Source organism: Brachycentrus maculatus, unplaced genomic scaffold (assembly GCF_059751285.1).
Source record: "Brachycentrus maculatus isolate JH-2025_06_01 unplaced genomic scaffold, ASM5975128v1 h1tg000387l, whole genome shotgun sequence".
Lineage (NCBI taxonomy): Eukaryota > Metazoa > Arthropoda > Insecta > Trichoptera > Brachycentridae > Brachycentrus > Brachycentrus maculatus.
This window is the reverse complement of record NW_028281136.1, coordinates 130,001-143,329: the sequence shown is the minus strand read 5'-3', so window position 1 is coordinate 143,329 and position 13,329 is coordinate 130,001. Positions and strand designations below refer to the sequence as shown.

Here is a 13,329-nt window from a genome sequence, read left to right as displayed (position 1 = left end):
ACCCTACGAAGAGAAACCTTCCCTTGTACACCGTGGCACAAAACTTATATTTATTTTTATTTTAACGAAAATTTATTTCTTAAATTTTTAATTTATATTTTAATTAAATTGTACTATCAACTAACCTTAACGAAGGCAGACAGAGGTAACACAATCACTATACTAAACACGACAGATTACATTAAAAAATAGTGGTATTTACTACGTAAAACTTTATTTATTGTTTCGGCATTAACTTTGTGGTAAGACATGTTACAATGATTAAAGAAAACACTGTTTTTTACCACTTGAGTTTTATTATAGACTACATGTTTCAGAAGTTAAACTTCCACCATTCAGGTCTGTATAATAACTAATAATAATAAATAATAATGTTACTATACAGACCTGAATGATGGAAGTTTAACTTCTGGAACATGTAGTCTTTAATAAAACTCAAGTGGTAAAAAACAAGTGTTTTCTTTAATCATTGTAAGTAAAACTTTAAATAAATATGGATAGATTTTACCACAAATGAAAAGATATTTCTAACATATTAGATGTTATTCCCTTTTGATAAATGCTACTATATTATTATTATTATTTTTTTTTTTTGACATCTCATCAAAGATGAAGAAGAATATGGAAGTCTGGGCATTTACGGGGCTTACGACCGTCATAGGCTGGTTTCAGTGATCACTTTACACACGTGTAACATTCACCAATTCTACCCATTATTGACGACCACACTACTCAAATTCTTGGAAGTTCTATATATATGAACCAATTTAGAAACCTTGTACATGAATCACTAGAACTTCACTAGAGACATCTATTGGTGAGATGTAAACAAGCTTTTTTACTAAGCAGAAACTCTTATTTTAGTATGTGAGATCCGAATCTTATATTAGTATGGATTCGGATCTCCCATACTAGTATAAGAGTTTCTGCTTAATAAAAAAGCTTCTTTACATCTCACCAATAGATGTCTCTAGTGAAGTTCTAGTGATTCATGTGCAAGGTTTCTAAATTGGTTCATATATATAGAACTTCCAAGAATTTGAGTATTGTGGTTGTCAATAATGGGTAGAATTGGTGAATGTTACACGTGTGTAAAGTAATCACTTAAACCAGCCTATGACGGTCGTAAGCCCCGTAAATGCCCAGACTTCCATATTCTTCTTCATCTTTGATGAGATGTCAAAAAATAATATGAAAATAACTCCTGTAATTGGAGATAATCCAGATTTTGTGAACAAGTATTTGGACACACTCAAAATGTTGTAAATGCTACTATTATTAAAACATATTGTGATACGTGTTTTAATGTATTTCACATAGTCTACGATGTTAAATGCATCGAAATACGGGTCACAAAATACATTTTTACAATTAGTGGTATTTACAAGTAAAAATTGAATTCAAAATATTAAGATGAAAAAAAACTGCTGGATCAATGATTCTGAGGCCCATAGATTGGTTACTGACTTAATAAAAATTAATTTTTCAAATGTTTTTTTGACTGTTTTTATATTTTTTCATTTAGGCTTGAAAAATTGAGTAAAAATTACTAAATAAATAATAATAATAATAATAATAATAAATGTCCGCCTCTGTAGTGTAATGGTCAACACGCTCGGCTACCGTTCTGGAGGTCCCGGGTTCGATTCCCAGGGGGGTCAAATAAATATAAGTCTGTAATATTTATTCAATATTACCCTGGACTGGTACCTGAAGCGGAGGGCTGATCACCTTTCCTTCGTGTGTAAACGATCAAGATAACACTGTGTTCATATGAAGCAGTGCCCTATGCACCATTGGGGTGCGGATAAGGGTTTTATTTATTATTTTATTAAATGAATAATATCTATACTAATTGAAATTTTGCTTGGTAAATACCACTTTTACTTGAAATCTATTTTGGCATATGTTTAAACGCCTTCAATATTATTATCAAACATGATATTTGCGAAGTAAAATTTCAAAAAAGACAGGCGCAGTGGCGTAGTTGGGTAGACGCTCGACTGCGAAACTGGCGTCGCGGGTTCGATTACCACCAATCGCAAAATGAATTCAAGAAAGATGTATTTTCAATTGGTCTGGGTGTTTGTGATGTATTTTTCACATTTTACCTTCCCTATCCTTACTATCCTACCTGCAGACAAAACTCTAATAGAGGCTTTGCGGGTTATACGCTTAAAATAATTATCATTATCAAACATTATATTAATTGTGTCGGGTTGTGGTCCAGCGGTTAGTGTCGCGGACTCTTAAGCCATAGTTTCTCGGTTCGAACCCACTCTACCACAATTTGATACCTATTTTTAATAATGAGCCGCTTAGGCTCACAAACACAGCATACAATTTAAATAATTATTTGAAGATAATCAACATGTCGTTGCACAAAGTTAATGCCGAATCAATAAATGAAATACTGAATGCAGTCGAAGTGCGATCCCTCAGACGAATGTGTGGCAAAACGGTGTTTGATAGATGTTCGAATGATGAAATAAGGAAAGAATGTAAGGCTGAGATAAGCACTATCGATAAAATTAAGAAAGGTGTGTTGAGATGGTTTGGACATGTGGAGCGTATGAGTGAAGAAAGAACGGTTAAACAAATTTATGGAGCGAATGTAGTTGGAAAAAGAAGCAGAGGACGACCGAGGAAAACTTGGCACAATCAGGTATGTCAAATACTTGAAAGCGGCCGGGTCAGGAGTCGTAATAATCGTCGGGTATGTATGAGGAGATGCATGAATGTAGAAGAGGCAAAGAATGTTTGCAAGGACAGAGTGGTGTGGCGTTCGATTCTCTCTGCCTACCCCCGCGGGGAAGCGGCGTGATGGTTAGTTAGTTAGTTAGTATAAATGAAATAATATTTGTGTAAATGTTTTATTGATTTTATCATAAAAGTGCTTTATTGATTTTATCATATTTAAAAAAAAAAATAACATGAACTAAATATCAAATGCAGAAAATGCTATTTTTTTATGCAAAATTGCTTTGACCCCATGCGACTAATTAAGGGTTAACTAAAAAAAACATCCAACGGTGTTACTATGTAAAAATTTAAATAAAAAACATATTTAAAAAAAAAATAAAAACATAATTTTAAAAATAAAAAACCTAATTTTAAATAATTAAATAAGTATTAAGTGTGTTTTTTTCTGGGCATCCAGTATGAAAATGTCAAGAAAGGGAGTCACTGAGAAGATGGGTGGCAAAAAAACACATCAATTGAGAAGCAGGACTTAAAAAGCGATACTTTAAAGTTTTTTTGCCGCCTGTCTCCGCCGCTTTAGAGCGAATATCGAATCGGCACAAAAAGCCGGAGCTGGTTGTACATTTACTTCGACTTGCCGTTTTATTTAAATGCCTTAAATATTCAACTCGAATGTTGAAGTAATTAAAAATCGATCAGTGTGACTGAAAATACCTTTTTATTTATTTGATTCATTTATTCATTTCATCACTCAAAAATTAACATTTGACATCTCAACACGGGTGAAGAAGAATATGGAAGTCTGGGTATTGAAAAATAGAAACAAAAGTTCCTTTTTGGGTCCCTAATTCCACATACAACAAAAGGTCCTTCTAAGGACCACTTATATCTTTTGGCATCTCAATTTAGATGAAGAATATGGAAGACTGGTTATTTACAGGACTTAAACCTACTGTCAAAAACAAAGTAACGAATATTTCTTAATAGGTGGTCCTTAATGTCACATATGAAAAAAGGTCCTTCTTAGGTCCACGTATATTTTTTGGCATCTCAATTTAGATGAAGAATAATATTGAAGCCTAATTATTTACAGGACTTTCAACTTAAACCTACTATTAAAAACAAAGTAACGAAATTCTTTTATAGGTCCTTAATATCACATATGACAAAAGGTCTTTCTTAGGACTACTAAATATATTTTATTGGCATCTCAACTTAGATGAAGAAGAATATGGATGTCTGGGTATTTATAGGACTTAAGACTTACTTACTTCAAAAAAATTGAAACAAAAGTTCCTTCTTAGGTCCCTAATTTCACATGTAACGAAAGGTCCTTCTTAGAACCACTTAATATTTTTGGCATCTTAACTTAGATGATAAAGAATATGGATGCCTAGGTATTTATAGGACTTGAGACTTAAACCTACTTAAAAAAGTAATAAAAGTTCCGTCTTGGGTCCTTAATTTCACATGTAACGAAAGGTCTTTCTTAGGACCACTCAATATTTTTTGGCATCTTAACTAAGATGAAAAATATTATGGAAGTCTGGGCTTATGACAAAAGGACCTACAACCTGAAGATGAGGAGAGCTGACTCCCAATAGTCAGAAGAAGCCAGGAAGAAGAAGATGTGATGATATCCAATGAGTTAAGAAGACGGGCTTACCTTCTTCGTCGCTGCCGATCATTGAGTATCTCTCGTACCCGCTGAGGTTTCTGTGCGCGCCCAGTCCGAAATCATCCTTGGTCCATTGCAAGACCCCAGATTTGCCCACTACTCTACATGGTAGAGTCACCCTTGATCCGACGATTGCCGTCTGAAAAATGAATTCGAAACATTATTATTCGAGCTTGATCGTTATAAGGTCTTTAAAAAACAAGTTAGTGTGACGTTCTTTTTTCTCTGCCCACCCCTGCGGGGAAGTGGCCTGATTAGTTAGAAAAAGTAAAGTTCATTTATTAAAAGTTTTGTTATCTCCTAAAGTTATTAATTATCTTTCAGCCTTGTCCCTACCAACGAGAAGCGACCATTGACGGACACTGTTCTTAAAAATTGTCTATGACATGCAATCAAATATGACATGGCCGAATGATGCGATCCATTTCAGATCTAGCCACTTCCATTATCCATTTATGAATAGCTTTTAATTTATTTACTTTCTTTTTTAATGACTTTATGGATAATGGAATAAATAGTAAGTACCTATTATAATTTGCAACGGTTTTCTCGTATAAAATACGTGTTATTTTCTTACCTGATCTTGTGGCTCCATCGCAAATTTCTGCTCTATCAGTCCGCCATATTGGTTTTGGGCGGTCACGTGACCACTCGCAAACAAGATGGCCGCCAGCGCGATGACAGCTGTCATCTTACCCATTCGCAGCAGCAGGAATAGAGCTAATTCTCTTCGCGCAGACGAGCGCAAATCGAACACGGAGTATTTTAGCATCGATGTAGACGTATTGCCCTGGGTTTTTTGACACCCGCAATCCATGTTTTCGGAATCCATCATGGTCTGTCCATTTGAAATGGCGCGAAAAGATGAATCAGCGATGGGAAAAATTGACTTCTAGACGCATTTATGTAGAATTTAAGAGTTTATTTTCAAAACGCAATGAGTAGTCTTTTTATCACGTGACAAATGTCCCGTTTTTATCGGATTTTTAACGGTTTCCAATTTCGTTGGCGTTTTTGCGTATCACGTAGATAAGAAAAACGCCTCTTTTTTACACAATATATCACTTAAGTTTAAAAAAATAATTGAATTCATTCAATTGATACTATTTTTAAGCACAGTTTGGAATTATAATGAGGAACTGACATTCGATAGACTCGTTTTTGCCTATTTTTCGTTATGTTTCACAACAGTAAATCACAATACATTTTTTCTTCGTTAAAAATTGTTTCGCGTTCTCCAATTTTCGTTGTCTCCACAGCCGGAAGATCTGAAAAGAAATAAAACTATTATAATTTTATGTATTTAAAAAATTCAATATCAAATTATAGATATTTTCTAGCAACTACGAAGTGATAATGGTATGCGTATGTGAGGAGAATGGAACCATCCAGACTCCCCCACATTGCACTGCACGGCCAGATCACTTAAGAGATGGATTGACAGCTGGGAATCGACATCCCAGGAGGCTAATCCCTCTTAAAAACAGGCCACAAGGCCTTACACGAAAAAGAAGAAGAAAAAGAAGATTGAAAAAAAAATATTAATAATTTTTTCCTAGTATTTCATGGTACATGCATTCATTTATACAATTTAACATATGTTTGGCTAAAATAAACAAAAATCCCACGTAGGCACGCCCATGCGTGGATATACGATATACAATACACAATATGGTATGAAGCTAATTCAAAAACTAACCAACTAACCAACACGTCACTTCCCCGCAGGGGTAGACAGAGAGAATACAACGCCCCATCAATCTGTATTTGTTAACAATCTTCGCCTCCTCCACATTCATGCATCTCCTCATACATACACGAAAATTATTCCGACCAAGTATTTGAGACATGTGATTTTGCTACGTTTTCCTCGGTATTACTCTGCTTCTATTACCGACCACATTCATCTCATAAATGTTTTACTGTCCTTTCTTCGCTCATTCGATTCACACGCCCAAACCATCTCAAGACACCTTTCTTGATTTTATCGATAATACTTATCACGGCCTTGCATTATTTCCTTATATCACCATTCGAACATCTATCACATTGTTCCACCGATTGCCGACTCATGCCTTGTTGGGTAGGTATATAACAGGAATTTCGTCTAGCCTCACTCCAGTCTTATGATGTCGATTTCGACGAAACCCGGTTGCTGGTCAAATAAAATTTACGTAGAAAAAGTAACATAGTTGTTATTTTATTCTATGAAATGCATTTCCACCAAGAAATGTCAGTACCAAACTTAAATACATAGACTGTAACTTTTGTCACGAGCAAATAGCTTGCATTTCCCCTACATACATACCGCCACACATCTCGCGAGTCTATTTCAATCCGTCTGTCTCTCGGGCTGTCTGTCAGTCGGTTGACTTTTTTAAAGAAATAAAACACAAGCAAAGAAGCGGACATTCCCTGCACCATTCCACATACTGTGGATACGCAATTAGACAATGGAACTGAGAGAAAAAATGCAATCAAAGAAACGCAACGTATTGTAGACGACTACACCAGACTCTAAGTTTATTTTCGTAAAGGACCCAGATCGCTTCCTTGAGGAATGCCTTTTTTTTTCAAGAATATCGCGTTTCAATAAAATACAAGTGTCGCAAAAATATCTATGATAAATTTATAAGTTTCATAGATTTTTAAAATTTGTTTGAGAATAATACAGCTTGTTTATAAAAAAAATTGACATCTCATCAAAGATGAAGAAGAATATGGAAGTCTCGGCATTTACGAGGCTGACTGAATAGGGTTTGAATGAATATGAACATATAATATTTTAAAAATTCAAACAATTTTATAAAATTCAATATAATGTCCAATTTGTTTTGCTAAACGTCACAATTTCATTTCATAAACGTACAATTTGTTTAACGTCCATTTTGATTAATAAGGGGTCCAATTTGGTTTTTAAAATGTCCAATTTGAAGTGAAAAGCTGTATCAACCATATATACATATCTATATATCAGAAGTACTTGTGTTGGTCGACTTTTAGGTCGTTCCAGACATTGTGCTTTACACAATGTCTGGAGTACACGCGATACGAGAATTCTGCAAATAACTGCGCAGGAAGAGACGTCTCCAGACTCCAGACAAGTGCGGAGAGTCCAGACGGTGAGTAATCGGGAGGATGATCCACAAATCCCGAGAAAAATACATACGGCGGATTTCCTGAATGAAATATTGGTGAATGAAGGATTAACATCCTCCGGAAAAAAGCAGACACCCCCAGAAATTTGACCAATAGGAAACGATTATTTTTGAATTAGCTACTTTTTTTCTCCTTTTTTCTTAATTTTAAATTCTTGTGCCTTTTACAACATGATATAAATACAAATAGAAAAAAAATATTAAACTAACTAACTATCTAACTAACCGTTGCGCCGCTTCCCCGCTGGGGTAGGCAGAGAATAGAACGCCACACCACTATGTCTTTGCAAACATTCTTCGCCTCTTCCGCGTTCATGCATCTCCTCATACATACCCGCCGATTATTACGACTCCTAACCTGACCACTTTCAACTATTTGGCATACCTGATCGTGCCATGTTTTTCTCGGTCTTCTTCTGCTCTTTTTTCCAATTACATTCGCTTCATAAATTTGTTTTGCCGTTCTTTCCTCACTCATTCGTTCTACATGCCCAAACCATCTCAACACACCTTTCTTAATTTTATTGATAATGTTTATCGCAGCTTTGCATTCCTTCCTTATTTCACTATTCGAACATCTATCATACGTCGTTTTGTCATACATTCTTCTGAGAGATCGCATTTCTATAAATACAAAAAAATCCCACAAAGGCATAGCCTGTGTGTGGGTATACAATATATTTAAGGTAAAGGGCACTGGCAAGAATACAATAGATATTATAAGAAGTAAAATTTTAATGAAAGTGTTTATATAAACTACAAATACTAGAGTAACAGAAAACAAAAATTTATAATTATTATTTTTTTTAAAGTAGAAAAAGAAAAAAGTTGTGCTACAAAGCAAAACATGTGCTACATGAGTGATACGTCTAAAAAAAAAGGGAACTTCAATCTGTCTTTTCGATAAATAATTTTATCAAAATTTTAAATCGAAACAAACTTAGGTAATTAACACCTTACATATAGTCTTTGTGAAATGAATTTCACAGTTTTGGAGATATGAAAAATGAGTGGTTTTGCGCGAGTCTGGGATATATAATTTTCTCGAATTATATAAAAAAATCTGTTTATATTCTAAAAAAATTCTATTCTAATAATAATAAATTATATTCAATTTACATTCTTAAAAAAATCGGGCGTGTACAGACATGTCGCTCACTCCTTTCAACAACGTCATATATCAAATAAATTGATTTTTCAGAAGATCGTTTTTAAAGTTTAAAAATATAGTAAAATGTATTAAAAATAAATGTCAAGTCACTTACTGAACTTTTTACTGTGCAACAGATCTTTTTAAGTAAAACCTGGCTGTTTTTACTCCATTTGAAAAATATTTAATATATTTTTAAAAATAATTAAACAATACCTTTTCTTCAAAATGCAAAAACAACACTTTCTGCCCTGTAGCGGGTAAATATAAAGTTACAAATATAGCGCTTTTGCTGGGATATAGTACATTTTCTGGGAATTCCGAAAACATGCACAACTCAAAATTGTCGATTTTTGATATATGACGTTGTTAAAAGGAGTGAGCGATGTGTCCTCTCCGATGATCTTCGGTGGAAATTGTTTTAGCGTATAGTTAGTAAAAAAAATACCTATTTTTAGATTACATCAGCTGAAAATCACGTTTCGACTTGAAAAAAAGGTTCAATGAACTCCAAGTGTCAAAATTAAGAAAAATGTCAAAAATAAAATCAACTTACGTATGTTTAAGCAATGTAGATATATCTCTCCCAAATCACAAAATAAGCATGTAGACACAAATGAGCAGTAAAATATATCACAAATATAAGAAATAGTTAGAATCACTTTTGCCTTTATTTAAAAACCACGAGTTTTCTATTTTTAAAACTTTGTTTCACTTTTAAAATTTACTGTTTAATTAAGGTAAAATATGTTTATTTGCGCCAACATTTATTTCCTAAAAATAATAATAGATCTAGCCAACGAATTAATAATTTATTAGAGATCCCTTTTTGTAAATCCAGACTTGCGCAAAGACACTCATTTTTCATAGCTCCAAAACTGTTCAACTTATTCCACAAAGACTATTTGTTAGATGTTAATTCCCTAAGTTCGTGTAAATTTAAAAATTTGCTTAGATTATTTATAAAAGAGACAGATTTAAGTTCCTTTTTCATTTAGCACATGATCGCTAGCTTTTTACTTTTTTACTTTGTCATCTTTTTTATGTTTAAGTTTTAATTAAAAAATAAAATAAAAAATTGCTCCCTGAGAGTCAAGTATTTTTTTTGTATTTTTTTTGTATTTAAATTAAGTTTTTTGTATTTTGTACTAACTAATTATACTTAGAAACCTATACCCTTATACCCTGTACTATGACTATTTATTTTTTGTATACCCACACACAGGCCATGCCTTTGTGGGATCTTTTTTTGTATTCATTTTATTTTTTATATATATTTTTTGTTTTTGAATTTATGTAATGCAAAAGAATTTTAAATAAAGAAAAAAAAAAAAAAAAAAAGGTAAGATATTTGTATCGATCACTTGTCTATTTTAACATTTATTTCAGATAAAATGATAATATATTTATAATCACGTGAAATTTTCAAACTCTACTTTTTAATTACTATTATGTTTTAAAGTATATATAAAGTAAATAGCTCACTCCTTTCAAGAACGTCATAAATCAAAAATCGTCAATTTTCAGTTGTGCATGTTTTCGAAATGTCCAGAAAATGTACTATATCCCAGCAAAAGAGGCATATTTTCAACTTAATATTTACCCGCTACAGAGCAGAGAGAGTTGTTTTTTCATTTTGAAGAAAAGGTATTGTTCAATTATTTTATTAGATTAAACTAGTTATTTTTCAAATGGAGAAAAAACCTTCAGGTTTAATCTAAAGAGATATGTTGCACAGTAAAAAGTTCGATTAGTGGCTTGATATTTATTTTTAATAAATTGTATTGTATTTTTAAACTTAAAAAACGTCCTCCTGAAAAATCAAGTTTTTTGATTTATGACGTTCTTGAAAGGAGTGAGCGATATAAGGATAAGAGTTGAAATATTATTTATAACGATTTTTACAGTAAATATAACGTTAAAATTTGTGTTATTGTAAAATTACGATATTTTGAAATATAAGCCATAGATTTTCACCAGAATTTAAAGCACTTTTGTACCATAGTAAAAGCTGGGTCACTATTAAACTTTTTATATTTTTGACTGTAAAATTAAGGCACGGATTTGTTAGTGGAAAATTAAAATATTTTGAAGCATTTGCGATATATTTTCACCAGTATTCAAAACAGTTTTTTTAAAAAACTTTTTAAAAAGATTATTCACAATTGTAACTGTTGACTAAAAATTATGGTCCAAATGTGTAAGGGGAAAATACCGATGTTTTGAGATCATAGCCTTAAATTTTCACCAGGACTCAAACCCCTTTTTTTACTACTTTAAAAGGTTAGTCGCGATCGTAACTTGGATATTTTTGACACGTAAATTAAGGTCCAAGTGTGTTAGTGAAAGATTACAATATTTTAGAACAATCGCATTAGATTTTCACCAGTATTCAAGGCACTTTATAACTACTCTAAAAGGTTAGTCGCGATTGTAACTTGGATATTTTTGACACGTAAATTAAGGTCCAAGTGTGTTAGTGAAAAATTACATTATTTTAGAACAATTGCATTAGATTTTCACCAGTATTCAAGGCACTTTATAACTACTCTAAAAGGTTAGTCGCGATTGTAACTTGGATATTTTTGACACGTAAATTAAGGTCCAAGTGTGTGAGTGAAAGATTACAATATTTTAGAACAATTGCATTAGATTTTCACCAGTAATTAAGGCACTTTTTTACTGCTCTAAAAGGTTAGTCGCGATTGTAACACTGATATTTTTGACGCGTAAATTAAGGTTCGGGCGTGTAAGAAGAAATTGCACGTAGACTGAAAGATTTGCGTCAGATATTCAGGCAGGTCTGACGCGTTTCGCCCGTTTCATGCCCGAAAGTGCTCGGAGACTGAGCATTGAAATCGGCGTCTTTCAAAAAGTGAGATTCCGTGGACCAAAATAGTTTCATCCGCTTCTAAATTTGTGACGTCAGGGTGGGATTGAAAAGCTAACATTCTTCAATGTCTGGGTTTTATAAATACATGGTAAATTTGTATATATATATATATATATATACAGTATCTACTCAATGAATTAGGGCCACCCATTATTTTTTTGAATACTCTGAAATCTTTTGGATTATTATATTTATTTTACATAAATACTTTAAGTTTTCTATTGACATCTAATGTCATGTGTATTACCTTCAATAATATGTAAAATATACCTGGATTTTTTAAGCCTTTACAAAATTTCAAACCCTTTTTCTGAGAAAGGTCCCTAATTAGCACAGGTAGACTGAGAGTTGAAAGTTCAAAAAATAGTCCTATCTCATTTATTAGTGAAGTTTCTTGAGTTCTGGTTGTTGTTTTGTTCAGAGAGGTTATATAGTTATCGTGTCTTGTGAAAAAAACTTAATTTTTAATTTTAGTTCATAAAGTACAAATTTTTTTTGCAAACACAAGTGTTTTTTTTGAAAAGGCAAAATGGGAAAAAGTAAAGACATTTCTGAGGAAAAAAAGTCTAGTGTTATAGTGATACTGAAATTAGGAATACTATCTAATAGAGAAATTTCAAAACAAGAAAACGTTTCTCGTCAAACAGTGGACAGAATTTCAAAATCAATAAAAAATCAGTCACCCGCCACCAGCAATCGGCGAAAGAACTGTCGTAGGATTAGAAAAACAACACCGAGGACTGATCGAAAAATCGTTCAAAGTGCCTTAGAAAACTGTAGTGCATCAGCAAAAACATTAAAAATAAAATCGGAAGAAGAGGGTTTAAATATATCGGTATCAACACTGAGGCGACGTCTTTGCGAAGTAAATCTGAAATGCAGGCGCCCTGTAAAAGTACCAAAATTGACACCACGAATGAAAGCGGATCGATTAAAATGGGCCAGGCTACATCGAAATTACTCGGTGGATGATTGGAAAAAGGTATTTATTTAAATTTAATTTTCAACATATCATTTTAGTAAATAAACTTATATATTTGAATTAAACTTAAATTTTCATTATTTTTCAGGTCATCTTTAGTGATGAGTGCCGGTTAGAAGCCGTGACAGAGAGCCGTCGATTCGTCAGGAGAACACCAATGGAACGTTACAATGAGGCATGTGTGGTAAAAGTTATCAAACACCCCCCTGCAACAATGATATGGTCATGTATTATTAACAATTTACCTGGGCCGTTGTTTTTCGTGGAAGGAACAATGAACCAAAATTCCCATAAGCAGGTCCTCGAACGAATTTTATTGCCCTTCTACCATACACTCGACCCAACAGAAGGTCCATACACCTTCATGCAGGATGGGGCACCTTGCCACCGGGCTAAATCAATAATAAAATTTTTGTCTAACAAAAATCTGCCTTTGCTCCCCTGACCTGGAAATTCTCCGGACCTTAATCCTATGGAAAACGTATGGAGCATGTTAAAAAATAAGGTATACTCATTTCCAAATCCGACAGAAGACTGTCTAAAAAAAAATATTCAAAAAATTTGGTCAGAAGACGAAGAAATAAAAAACATGATAAAACAGTGCATTTTAAGTATGCCAAAAAGAATTGAGGCAGTTATTTCTGCCAAAGGTGGAAATACTAAATACTAACTATATTTATATGAAAATATATGCATTATTTAAGCGTAATAAAGTGTTCATGTGTAAATAAAATTCAATGTTGTTTAATTCAAGGTTTTCTCTGA

General features: G+C 33.0%; 1 protein-coding gene and 1 long non-coding RNA gene across 8 annotated transcripts in view; one reads left to right on the top strand and one right to left on the bottom strand.

Annotated features, from left to right (window-relative positions):
* The window catches only part of LOC148303073 (irregular chiasm C-roughest protein-like), a 142,589-nt gene that overhangs the window by 36,472 nt on the left and 92,788 nt on the right, over positions 1-13,329 (bottom strand). For 2 of the 7 annotated variants that reach the window (XM_088270499.1, XM_088270501.1), the window contains exons 4-5: positions 4,959-5,649; positions 4,370-4,520 (exon numbers count right to left, since the gene is read on the bottom strand). In XM_088270499.1, coding sequence (XP_088126625.1) covers positions 4,370-4,520; positions 4,959-5,216 — 409 coding nt within the window. In that variant the 5' untranslated portion in view covers positions 5,217-5,649. Of the gene's footprint in view, positions 1-4,369; positions 4,521-4,958; positions 5,650-9,245; positions 9,482-11,349; positions 11,522-13,329 lie in introns of those variants that run through there. The other 5 variants (XM_088270500.1, XM_088270502.1, XM_088270505.1 and 2 more) reach the window with 5 other exon arrangements.
* On the top strand, positions 11,693-12,839 carry LOC148303074 (uncharacterized). The gene is made up of 2 exons (XR_015838532.1): positions 11,693-12,564; positions 12,653-12,839. It is a non-coding gene; the product is annotated as an uncharacterized LOC148303074 (long non-coding RNA).